Source organism: Dinoponera quadriceps, unplaced genomic scaffold (genome assembly GCF_001313825.1).
Source record: "Dinoponera quadriceps isolate SergipeBrazil2010 unplaced genomic scaffold, ASM131382v1 scaffold1565, whole genome shotgun sequence".
Lineage (NCBI taxonomy): Eukaryota > Metazoa > Arthropoda > Insecta > Hymenoptera > Formicidae > Dinoponera > Dinoponera quadriceps.
In genome coordinates this window covers 2,103,642-2,116,614 of record NW_014556124.1, presented here as the reverse complement: position 1 = coordinate 2,116,614, position 12,973 = coordinate 2,103,642, and the positions used below count along the sequence as shown (strand labels likewise).

Here is a 12,973-nt window from a genome sequence, read left to right as displayed (position 1 = left end):
GTATAGGGAATTCCCAAGAGTCTTGGGGAAGTTTTTCGAACTCTTCCGGAAACTTCTATTCAATACTTAGTCGGTACATTCACCTCACCTGAACTCGGAACGTATTTGTTGATGGTATAGTCCAGATCGTCGTATCGAGTAGTTCGTCCCGATTCGCTATGGTGCATTTTTTTTCCAAAATTTGCAAGAGTATTTATTCATTACAATAATATAATACAATATACTCCGATAGTTTCAATCGTTGTAAGAGATATAACATGTATATATTCTCCGCATAACAAATTTCTGCTTGTATACCCCCGACAGCTCGCGAACACACATTCAAAATTCCTTATATACAATTTCCAGTAAAATAATTTTTATAAGAAATATCACCGGAGCCTCCACTAAAATATATATCCGTATATGTACAATTGAATTGTATGACTAGTTAATTTAAAGTAGGACACGACCGCTGAGAGCATTTTCTCTCAAACATTTAGGCGAAATCTGTGAGACAAATATTAAGACACTATGCCGCTGCTGCTGCTTCTTTTTCTTCTTCCTATACTTAATGATCTAATATACGCAGATTGCCCGATACGATTTTATTTTCCAAGACGGTTCCGGAAGGAAGGTCTATACGTTCTCCGTGATTAGCAATTATAATAACGGTGCCTTTCAGCGTCACTCCCTTTCCGAAAGTAACATCGCCCGACACTGTTAAGTGATCCAATTCGAGGAGGTCTGGTATCGTCGGAAATCTAGTCAAAAATTCCTTCACCTGTGTGACATAAAAAAGAAAAGAAAATGATTCTGGTGAGAGACTTGTCATTTCATATAAAGTAAAAAGTCCTGCAAGGTAGACTTTCTCAAACAGAATGTCACGGGAGTTAGCAAAGATTGAAATAAGAAGTGTTTTTCTGCTCACTTTCGAAAAATGGTTGTCTCCTAATTTAATGAGAGGCGTTGTGGGGAACATTCTTTGAGGGCTCATTACGAGTGATCCGTTACGCAGAGTGTACAGATTACTCATCACGAGCATCAGGTCGGAAGTCTTCTTCACCGGCAAGAATCTACTACGTGGCACATTAATACCTGCAATATCGGAAAGTTCGATTCAAAACAACATGAAATAAAAAAAAGAAACTAATGAAGAATTAACTCTGTCACAAAACTTACCGATACTTCCTTCGAATGATTTCATAGCAGCTCCCACAGCTGTCTCAAGTTGTATTACATTTAGACCGTTAGCAAAAGTCTTATTATTCACAATTATCTCCATATTTAACGCGTTCTTTTCAAGTACTCTTTCAATGGCTATTAAAAAAAAACAAACAACTTGTTAAATTCCACTTATTAAATGTAACTTCACTTATTTAAGGTAAAGCCTTAGATACATATATTCATTAAACGTCCACTTATTTAACAAGATAAAGTCTCGCACATATATACCACTGAGTTTAATCCAGAGGTTGTTGGTGTTGAAAAACTTGAAAGTCTTAACGGATTTGAAATCATCGACGTGATCCTTAGGAACTTGAGCTATTTCGAGAAGACGAAGTTTGTCCTCGTATTTTATAAGCGTACCACCCTGTGTGTAATCACGAAGTAAAACATATAATTATATAATCAATGCTGTTTTTTTCTCCCATCCAAGAGAATTCCAGATATCCAACGAAACGCACCTTGACATCCGCTCGCGTCTTGTCGGTTACTTCCATGACAAATTCCATGGGCGGCTCTGGTCCATTACTTAACAATAATTTCAAAATTTTCATGTCTACTGTGGCACCGAGATTGTCTATATTCGAAATAAAACAATATTCACGGCCCTGAAAATACATTCAAGTTTATTTCTCATAAGTAGACCCGTTATCGCTTCATTTAGAGGTATAAGAATTTCATACCTCTCGAATGAATTTCTTCAGTAAACCAGAATTTTGAAAGCTCTCGTAGAAGTCCCCGTGACCGGGTGGATACCAGCTGTTGACAAATTATACATTACTCTTTAACAATTTCTTAATACATCTATTAACAAGTATCAATCGTAATAATTTCACGAGAATCGCCTTACGCTTCGATATCCTCATCAACTTGACAGTGTTTGGCGATCGGGAGCAGAGAATCCCTATTTATGCGCGGATAACAGCTTTGATTGAAAGTATGAATGTCTATATCGATCCCTTTGTACTTCCTGATTATGCGTTGAGTATCGTCATCCGTGTTGAATGAATCCATTAGTATAAGTGGCACATTGGCATTGTAAGTTTTATTCAAATGCTATGCAAACACACACAATGAAAAAAAATGCACTGTATTATATATATATATATTAATTATTATAATCTTATAATCGTCATATAAGACCGATATGTGAACAAATATTCAAGCATAATAAATAAAGTATATAAACTAAAATTTAATATTAAGATACTTCAATTTGTTGAACATTGTGATTTTAATATTAAGATACTTCAATTTGTTGAACAGTGAGATCCAAAAAGGTGAGTCCATTTCGCACAGCGATGACTGATTTTGGCCCATGACATCCCATGCTCGTTCCAAGGCCGCCATTTAATTTAACTACGACTAGTTTATCCAAAAGAGCCTTGACTTCTTGTTTCTCTGGTGATGGCAAAGAGTTGTAATCCTTCACCTATAAAAGAATCAAACATAATTTAATTTAGAAATAAAAGTGTGTGAAAAATCAGTCGGATCAGTCGAATTGATTTAATAAATAAATTAAAATGAATAATATATTCTAAATCCTTAAGGAAAATTAAAATTAAGACTCAAGAAAACTAAATAAGTAACTATAAGAATATTTCAAAAGATAAAAAAAGATATAATTACTTACATATAAGATATATATCACTTTAAAGAATAAAAAGTTCAAATGAAAAGAAATGACTTAGTGATTATAAAAAATGATTTAACAAAGAAATATGATGTTAATAAGAAAGGAAATGTTCTCAAAAATTCTCCAAACTATTTATATCCAAATTGAATCTTTAACAATTGAATAAAAATGTTTTGGGGAATGTTTGAAGATACTTTTTTATCCTTATTAACATCATATTTATTTTATAATACTAATAAATTTACGGTAAAACAGGACGACTTTGGGGTCCTTTAAACAAAAAAAAAATCGATCCTTGAACTCGCAATTTTTCCAATTACTTACCGCCTCCTCGGGCAGTTTCTGAATGCGATCCCATTCCAAGGACGGGCCTTCCTCTTGCAGAAATCGCTCGAACAGATGCTTGAATCCAGCGAACTGTCGGTCGATTATCTCCCTCTTGTCCTCAGTGGCAGTAGCCTGCAGCTTCTCGAGTTCCCGCTGCAGTTCGGTCTGCGCGTCCCTCTTCGTACGCTCACGAAACGCCTGCGTATCTGAAGAGCTGCGTTGATGACCGCGTACCTGCGGAGTGTCCTCTAAGATAACGAGAAATATAAGGGAATTTACCTATTCTCCTTATGAAATCCTTCCCTTCCGCGCCAATAACGTCGCTGGTGGAACGCAAGAGCGTGTACATGACGATGATTGCTTTAAAACCGCAGCCGTAAAAAAAAAATAATTCAGTCGAAAAAAATTGGGGAAAAAATAAATCGTGTATATGCGTGTTCGCAAGGTGAATATCGACGATATGTGGAACCGATGCGCTCCTTATTAAAAAAAAAAATTCGTCAAAATTCTCGTGTACAAATCTAGCGTTGTGCAAAATCAGCTGCGTGCGTAACTATGACACGTTGTAAATAAATCTTCCGTGCTCTTTTGTCCCTTCCTCCCTCTCTCTCTCTCTCTCTCTCTCTCTCTCTCTCTCTTCCCCCGTTTTCTATCCCCTTTAAAGCACGACGAATCGTCTTTTGTTAAAAAAAAATGCGATAGGAATCACGCGCTCTTCTTTACTAAAGACGCGTCGTTCGGTACGAAGTCTCGAAAGACGAATGAGCCTCGACGGTAGCCCACGTTCCATACGTACATGACAGATACCAACACCACCGAGTAGAGTCCAAGCCGCGTGTGTGAGGCAAATGATAATCTTGAATGAAAATTGTCATGACAACACAATATTTGCTCCGCCACGCGGTTGAAGTTAAACGTTTTGCATACAGCGGAGGATTTAATTGTCATTTTAATATCATTTTCTTTTTCCTTAATTTGGTGATATCAGAGCAAGCGTATTTTCGAGCATTTTCTTTTTTCACGAGTAAGAGAGTTATCGCTTTAAATCCTTCTTTTCTTTATGGATAAGGCAAGTTGAAATACAACGCATCGGGCAAGACGTGAACCTTGAGAATTTAAAAGTTTAACTTTCAAATCTACCGCGATAATAGCTCGTTCCTTTTTATCGCGACAACCGTGTCTAATTAGCATTAGAAAGAATGATAGCATCTTAAAAGGAAATTTGCACGTGTACTGTCTGCGCGCGAACAATCCGAAAAAATGGAAATCGGATGGAATTTGAGGCTGAGAACGGGGATGTTCATTAAGTAATGAAAATGTTAAAAAAAACTTTAAGCATCGGTCGAGCCGTGTTGCGCATGGCGGGCTGCGGATGGCACTTCTATGAAATAATTACTGATATCTGTTGAGAAAGTATTGGCCTCTATGTTAACCCTCGTGATAAGATAACTTGGAAACGCGTGGTTATGTAGAACTTATATCTTTTCGTTTTATACCCAAGCTACGAAAAATGCTAGTCAAATAACCTTGAATTAGGTGAATTAGGCATAAATGAAAAATATTATTTATATCCAAAAAACTCAATTCTTTCAACCCGTTGATTAGATGTTTATTTGTATTTTTTTGCAAACACCGTTGGTGCCTCCCGCGAATTCTTCGATTCTATCTCTTACTCGATCACTCTATGATGTGTACGTGTGGCTTAGAAAGATTAAGAAAATATGATTCACTAATTAACAGCGATCGTTCTCTTGCGATCGTGCGGAGAACAGACATGATCGCTATAAGCCGCTTCGCGAAATTCATTTATCCGCGGTACGATCGCCAGAACTTAGACGACTAAGAACAGCCAGTGCAAACGATCATATCATCGTATGACGTTACACACTCGAGTCAACGAGTTCCCCTATCATCGGCTTACATAACAATGAATTAACGCGTCGCAGAATCTTATATAAATCGTGCATCGTCTTACTTTTACAGAGAAACGAGGCGCCGCGGTTCTCGACCTCGGCCGGTCTCGAATCTCGGATCGTCTTGTTATTTGTACATTGACTCATTGAAATTGAGTCATTAAATAAACACAGAGATAAGGATATTGCGGGGTATCTTTTCACGTGACTGAGAAGAGTCCAAACTCACTCTCGTCAGTTTATCCCGATGAAATATATCTCTGAGAAAAAGCTCATGTAAAACTCGTATTCGGGACGAATTGTTAAAATTGCTGCGAGCAGATCGACGGGGAATGCAAACAACTGAATATACACTGTATATATTCTCTCGCTGGAATTAATTTTGAATTAATCTCCTCGGTCGCTTGATCACTCTTTTTTCTTTTGCGAATCGCGTTTGAAACGTTTAGAGATACAATACGTTCATTATTCAGTCGTATTTAACCTGGGAATAGTCACATCACTCCCGATTAAAAGTCGCTATTATTAACAAGATATAACGTATTATCGATTGCTCTATGATTTATTATTATTTAGAGACGTTATAAATGTAAACTTACTCGCTAGTTTTTGAAAAAAAGAATGAAGAGAAACCAAAAAAACATTTAAGAAACGGATTGCAAGCATGTCAAATGTTCGTGATATTTTACGTGAAAATAAATAAAGTATTCCCGAGTTAAGAGAATCAACTTCGTCACTGGGCCGATGTCTTCGTGCGTACATCTGTCGGGATTTCTAACAGTGACACAGTTACATCGCGGCACGCGTGCAGAATGAAAGTGTTTGTAAATACGTTTCAGCTGATCTTCACGCTAAGTCGACAACAATACCTCAATACAATAATTCCCGCGGCCTCGAGCGCTCGCAATTCTACAATCTGGTATGACAATCGTTGGGGTTTTCTTTTGAAAAAAGTACATCCAACTTCCCCAATTTCGATGCCGATTGCAGCTCGACAGTCGAAGTTCGTTCGTTTACGAATGTAACGAGTGTATCATCTTGCAAAGAAGGCTTGAAAATCTACTCTGAATCTTCGCGAGTTCACTTCAGCGATCGTGCGACGCGCGAATTTAACTGGAGAGAGGTCGAAGTGATTAACATCGATACCGGCTGCTACATATGATTCAATTTTGACACGTTATAAATAAATTATCGCACGAAGAACGTACCCCGCGATATACCCGCGCGATACCTTGTGCGATAACGGAATAGAGAATCACTTTTTACTCGGTATGCCACGAGTAAGCGGAACGTAAGCGTATGTATCGCGTCATTTCATAATCGTTATCGTTGTCCGTTTGACGTTAGTTAATAATATGCAAGACACTAATACTAACGGAATATGTAAGCTAACGTGAAGCGTCGCTTGGAAAAAAAAAAAAAGTCATTCGGACGTTATTACGGGCGCGCTCTATTTGCGCGTTTACTACTTACTCGCAATAAGTACTCCATGTGCGATATCTTGTACACTCTCTTCTGACGGCAGGCGGTTTGTGAATGAGCGGAGGACACGGAGGCGAGAGAATCATGAGAATTCATGATAAGTGTTGTACTTGAGAGATTCGAGCAATCGGCGTGGGAGGGCGTTAAACACGAGACGAACACGTGGGTTTACGCGTCAAAAACGAACGAACGAACAATGAGAAGGAAGTAGACAAAATGCGGCGATATATAGAAATACGGCGCGCACCGTCTCTCTCTTTCTCTCTCTCTCTCTCTTTCTCTACGGTCTCAGACAATGATATTCTCCGTAACGTCAGTGTTAGCGTTTCGTAATGTAACGTGTCTTCTGAAACATGTTCCTTATATATCCTCACTACCTCCTTCTCTTTGTATATTTACGACAGTAAGCAGAAGCAGAAGTTGTTTTTATTGTACTTTACGTAAGCCAAAATGTAAATGGTCGATTTTCTTACTTCGGACTGAATAACTAACCTTCTTCTTGCAATTTTACTGCATAAAATATAGCAATGCAGCATCTACTAGTTGTGATACATGACCCCCAAAATACTCGTGTAACATTGTACACGCGTATATCAAATGGAAATTTCCATTTAGCAACTGATTGTCCTTTACAGAAAATTTTCTTCCCTATTCCAAACCTGTCTCTTCATGTCTTCAACACTCTTCTTATCAATTCATAATACTTGTGCAAATATTTAAAATTTAAATTGCCGAATATGAAGGAATGTTAAAGAACAAATACGAGAGTTTGTAAAGATTCAAGTTCGTACTGGAAAAAAATATGAATGAGTAAAAATGTCTTATGTACAAGTGAAAAAAAGACAAAATAAATAAATATGTGGAGTCGAAACGCGGAGTTGTCCTCAAATAGGTGATTTTTTCATATGAGAAAATATATTTTTGAATTCACATACACAATAGTCACTAGAGATTAATTTTAAAAAACCAGAAAAAAATTATAATTAAAATTGAAGTCAACTATGATATTTTGATAGCTTTACGTTTTAAACACGTTAACAAAGATAATCGCACTTGCTCACAAGAGGGAGATAACAACTTGATAAAAATTTAATACATCTACGACCTCGTTTTTCGACAACACAATTGGTGATAAAAAATCTCAAGATATGCAAACGTGAGACGTAATATGAACCACTTAGAAATGAACGACGTAGAAAAAAAAAATTTTAAATATACAGGGTGTTCCAGATCAACATAGGCAAACTTCGTGAAGGAGTAGAGCAAACTGGGGTGAACAAAAAAGTCCCCTATCATTTTGTAAACAACACGCAAGATTCCGAGTTATTAATGATTGAAAATGGCCATGTATAGAGGTTTTTTTCAATTAATAACTCAAAAATGTATGTGTTATTTGTAAAATGGTACAGAACTTTTTTGTTCGAAGTGACCTAATCTAAAAGTATGTGAAGCTGTTGTACGTGGCAACCTGAATTGGGTAAATTAATTTTGGTTTTTAACTAAGTTAATAAAATTATCTTTTTATTTAAGGAGATATATTTTCTTAAATAATAATTTATACAATAATATATAAGTATTGCGATTTTACAGGATGCATCTTTCAGCAGTCTAACAATCAGTTTAATCTAACAAAATGCAGATATTAGTACTTAATAAAACAGTAGATAAATAAAGTAATAAATTATATTAAAGTTTAATATTGCAAAACATAATAATTATTATTATAAAATAATTATTTTATCATCTGTGCATATAAGGTCACTAGTATACACGCAACTTTAATATTGATGAAATAGATCAACTGAAATAAATAAAAAAGTTAAAGTTAATACGTAAAAAATCACTAAGTTTAAGATAAAAATTAATTTATTTAGGCTTAACTAAATTGAGTTAAAAGTTATTAACTTTTCATATTTTAATTTAAATTTTAAACTTTTTTGTTTGTTTTAATTTAATGTTTTAATTTAAATTTTAAACTTTTTTGAAACTTATTACCCAACCCTGCTAGCAACGGACATCAGTATATCGAACTTTAAACCATTAGGTACAACAGTTCTATTCATTTGCATCCTTGTAGATAAGGCAGCTTTGAACAAAAAGTCCCAAACCATTTTGCAAATAACACGCAAATTTTTGAATTACTAATTAAAGATGCCTCCATATATTTCCCCATTTTCAATAATAATTCGAAATTTCGCGAGTTGTTTGCAAAATGGTACAGGACTTTTTTGCTCACCTCAATCCGTTCTATGTCCTTACCAAGTTTGTCCATGTCGATCTGGGGCATCCTGTAGAACTGAATTCTGCAAACATATACATTACTATAAATAATTCAATTTTTTTCAAATATGTAAATCATCCTTTGCTGACGATGTGTAATACATAAGCAAGTAAGCTTATTTATGGATACAAGTAAAACATGGAGCCGTGAAGGTTATTTGAAATTTCATTCCCGTTTTTTTCGAGCAAATAACAGACACAAAGGAGACATGAAAGAGACATATGTAGAAATTTGTATGAATGAATTGTTTTCGCTGATATATAAATATGATAATAATTTACTTAATTAGAAATTATATAAAAATTTTCTTACACGTTCGCCTAATCCTGCAAAAACTTTCAGGCCGAAAGAGGGAGAGGGGGAAGAGAGAGAGAGAGAGTTTGTTATTATATGTCAAGGTAATCCGCATATAACCTTCAATCGCGCTTTGACAGTCAAAAAACCAAGTTAACAAAAATGACAGCTGTGCATGGGAACCCGTGCGATCCTGACAACTTTGATTACCGGACCACTTCGTAAACTTGTTATCAATCCCATAAAATGAAAAACGATAGAAAATGCAAAAGATAGAGTACGCGCACGAGCGCGTATGTGTGTGTATGTACACACATCATTGCGGCATAATAAAAGCTAATTTGCAAATAATGTTACACCGACATTGATAAAATGAAAACAAAAGCTTGGAAATTTTCTTAGAAATGTGAATACTCACCTTCCTGTCGTCAACTTGCAACATCTTTTATCAGCTCCTAAAACTTAATGATGATGAACACAAATGTACGATATTTAGAAGGACGTCCTTTACAATATCGGAAGGTCACGGTGATGCTTGGACTACTGCCACTCTCGAACACTTTCGAGCGTGCTGACGATGGCTACTGAGCACCGTATAAAATATTCAAAACCGTTACGAATGATTCCATATTTACTTCGAATGTATAGAATACCCTCGGTCCGAAATGCGCCGGCTTACACCGCTGTTTAAAAAAATACAGATGATACGACGCCGCATGTGATAATATGTCATCTTGGTTGCACCTTTGACACTTTGTTTCTGACCTCTTTCTTCCCCCGAAGCCCGAATCTATCTTCGATCTCTCTCTTTCGAATGCAGAAACTCAGCCGAAAAGTGCAGTCGCCATATTGACGGAAGTGTAGCAAGATAGTCAATGGGAATTCGATGGAAGTATCGATCCGAGATATCGATTCTCGTAACTGTTGATATGTTCCTTTTAGTTACACTTTCAATACTTCTCTCTTCTCTCGGTCCGTTCTTTTTAATAACGTTTACCGCACCATACATAATATACATACGTTTCATACGCTCCAGTGCGTGTGTGTGTGTGTGAATTTCTCGACCAGTGAAGCTGACTCAGCCGAAAAGAACAGATCAGTTTTCTCCCCTCGACGTTAAAATCCAGAAGTATACGCCAATCAGATCCTCGAATCAGCAACTGCCAACGAGCGCTTCGTGTCCGGCTGAACGTAACCATTACAATAATCGAAGCTCGTACAGTAGAAAATACATGAGCAAGAATTAAACTTGCGGAAACACGGTACGCGCGTCGGAACGAATATCTGCGAAGATAAAAGAAAGGTACGAATTTAGCGGTACTGCGATAGTCTACGAACCATCGCGGATACGCTCTTATGATTAAACTTTATCTTTAGCAACGAGCATGGCTGAGAAATGTGCCGCGAATATTGACGACGATGGAGATTGTCCGGCGCCAAAGAGGGCCAAATTGGCCACCGACGACGACGATGACGACGACGGCAGGAAAAACGACTCGATCGAGAAAGTGGACGGCGTGTGTGAACATACGAATCTGTCGGGTTTCAAAATGACGAGGGTGCTTCAGAATAATTGCGCGCGTAAGCTGATATGCGTGGAGGGGACGTTTGAGGATCGCGCAGACCCAGCTATCGTTTTGCTGGAGCAAAAGAGTTTCCCCAACGATGAGATGTTCCTGAAGAAGGGCTTCTTCAGTGAAAAAGCGACTTATCAGAAGAACTGTGCGAACGACGTCTATGAGAATTACGATTGTTTCCCGGCCCAGGAATATAACAGTAAGTTGATGTATAATTGTTGAGTGATTATTGTTATTATCGTTTAGCAATTATTGCTTCACAAAGTTCTGATGTATTTGTCAAAGGCCTACACGCTACTGTGATACATCCTGCTACACCAACTCAAATCGAAAAGTACAAGAGGCAGGAATCGTTGCATATAGTAGACGAGACGTACGAGCTCTATCAGCAAGTTACTCTCCCTTACATAGAGTCTAGGAGCTTGAGTTTAGAGGTATGTGTGGTTTATGTAAAATATGTAATATTGTTATCAATTTGATCCTATTATTATGATCAGAGCAATGGGATATTTATATTTTTAAATGTTATTTCTTCTCCAGTGGATAACTAATATTCTCGAGCACAAAGCTGAAGAAGAGAATATTATTTATGAGGACACTGACAAGGAAACTGGTTTTATCCTAGTAACAGATTTCAAATGGGACAAACGGCTCGATACATTAAAGCTGTTAGCCTTGCCCTTGAAAAAGATAAAATCAATAAGAGAACTAGATGTGTCTCATCTTCCTTTATTAAGGAATATACAAAAAGCCGGGATTGAGGCAATTAGTAAAAAGTTCAATATATCTGCCTCACAGCTTAGAATATACTTTCATTATCAGCCTTCTTATTATTATCTACATGTACACTTTTGCTATCTCATGTTTGAAGCACCAGGTAAATCTAGATTTAGTAATACTTTGATTATTATTATTTATTAATTTATATATGTATATATATAAGAATAGTATATATTTGATATATATGGCTAATATGTTATATTCTATTTCACTTATTCATTCCTCTTTATTTAGGAATATACGTGGAGAAGGCACATCTTTTATCAACTGTTATAAGAAACTTAGAATTGATGCCGGACTATTACACAAAGGCTGTTCTCTCATATATGGTGCGTAAAGGCAGCCAACTTTATAAGAAATTCCAGTCACACGGAGCCCTACCACAGGATGCTAACGTATAAAATGCACAAGACTGTAAATAGTGTAAATGAGATCGCTTTATCTATAAAAAGTAGATAACTCGTATTTTGTATTTGTTTATGATGACATGGTATTGATATGTATTTTACATAATTGTACGGATTATAGAAATCAAATATAATCCACATTATATGACTTAAAAGTACAAGTGTAGTATTATTTAAAGACAGTTTTTAAAATGATAATTAAAGACAAGAGTATTAAAAATGGAATGTAGGATAATTAACAAACTTATAAATGAAAGAAGTATGGAATATGCAATACATACATGTATGTGTGTTGTGTGTAATCTCATTTATATACTTATATGAATTGATGGGAGAGGATATATATATATATAACTTAGTCCATTTTCTAATTATAAATTCAAGTTACATAAATTTTTTATAACAGAATATTGTATAAAAAAAATTTATAAACTTATATGATATATATACAATTGTGAAATCAGAAGTTTATCCGATAGAAACTATACAGGAAAATAGGTAAAGGATATACGCGTAGCATGTAACAGTTTTATGGTAAGGGTCAAAATAATAAATACTTTATTACTTGTAATTTTTATCATCTGTCGCTTTTAAACCTTTTTATTATTTGTATACGTGTATGATGCGTTGACACATTCAGAGAGCAGTAAAATATCTTCGGAGCATGAGAAAAAAAGCTCATATATAATGCTGCATATATACATAACACATACATGCATATATTTGTGTGTATGTGTGTATATGTATTTCTTTATTAAAAATTTTGTCACATAATCGCGTGTAGTGCAGACTTCTTTAGATTTACGATGACGGATAACCGTCTTTATATTTGATACTAAAACCGAAATATATTTTCAAAACTAATAGGAATATGTGTGTGTATGTACGAATATGTGTGTGTACACAACTGTGCTTTAAACGTTACACATAACCCAGATATGTTGAAATTAAGGGAAACTCTTCGTATTGCTGTGTTCCGTATGATATTGTCAGCTAACATGCCTGCTCGTTCTCATATTGCTTGTAGTTACGATTATATCGAATGCGTCTTATACTGTTTTACAAATGAG

At 35.9% G+C, this 12,973-nt stretch overlaps 2 protein-coding genes across 4 annotated transcripts; one reads left to right on the top strand and one right to left on the bottom strand.

Moving 5' to 3' along the window:
- Positions 1-193: 193 nt before the first annotated feature.
- Positions 194-9,836, bottom strand: LOC106746842 (UTP--glucose-1-phosphate uridylyltransferase). Of its 3 annotated transcripts, none has more exons than XM_014623917.1 (10): positions 6,556-6,699; positions 3,167-3,403; positions 2,456-2,638; positions 2,057-2,262; positions 1,890-1,965; positions 1,668-1,814; positions 1,435-1,573; positions 1,162-1,299; positions 911-1,077; positions 194-763 (listed from the first exon to the last, which is right to left on the bottom strand). In XM_014623917.1, the coding sequence occupies exons 1-10, from the start codon at positions 6,658-6,660 to the stop codon at positions 551-553; spliced, it is 1,611 nt and encodes a 536-aa protein (XP_014479403.1). In that variant the 5' UTR covers positions 6,661-6,699; the 3' UTR covers positions 194-550. The 3 variants fall into 3 exon arrangements, with proteins under 3 accessions (XP_014479403.1, XP_014479405.1, XP_014479406.1); XM_014623919.1 differs by lacking the exon at positions 6,556-6,699 and adding an exon at positions 8,824-8,866 and having other exon boundaries at positions 195-763; positions 3,167-3,417; XM_014623920.1 differs by lacking the exon at positions 6,556-6,699 and adding an exon at positions 9,558-9,836 and having other exon boundaries at positions 196-763.
- Positions 9,837-10,196: 360 nt separating this feature from the next.
- Positions 10,197-12,061, top strand: LOC106746690 (m7GpppX diphosphatase). Its single transcript, XM_014623506.1, has 5 exons — positions 10,197-10,442; positions 10,517-10,915; positions 11,002-11,150; positions 11,257-11,593; positions 11,731-12,061. The coding sequence occupies exons 2-5, from the start codon at positions 10,525-10,527 to the stop codon at positions 11,895-11,897; spliced, it is 1,044 nt and encodes a 347-aa protein (XP_014478992.1). The 5' UTR covers positions 10,197-10,442; positions 10,517-10,524; the 3' UTR covers positions 11,898-12,061.
- Positions 12,062-12,973: the final 912 nt, after the last annotated feature.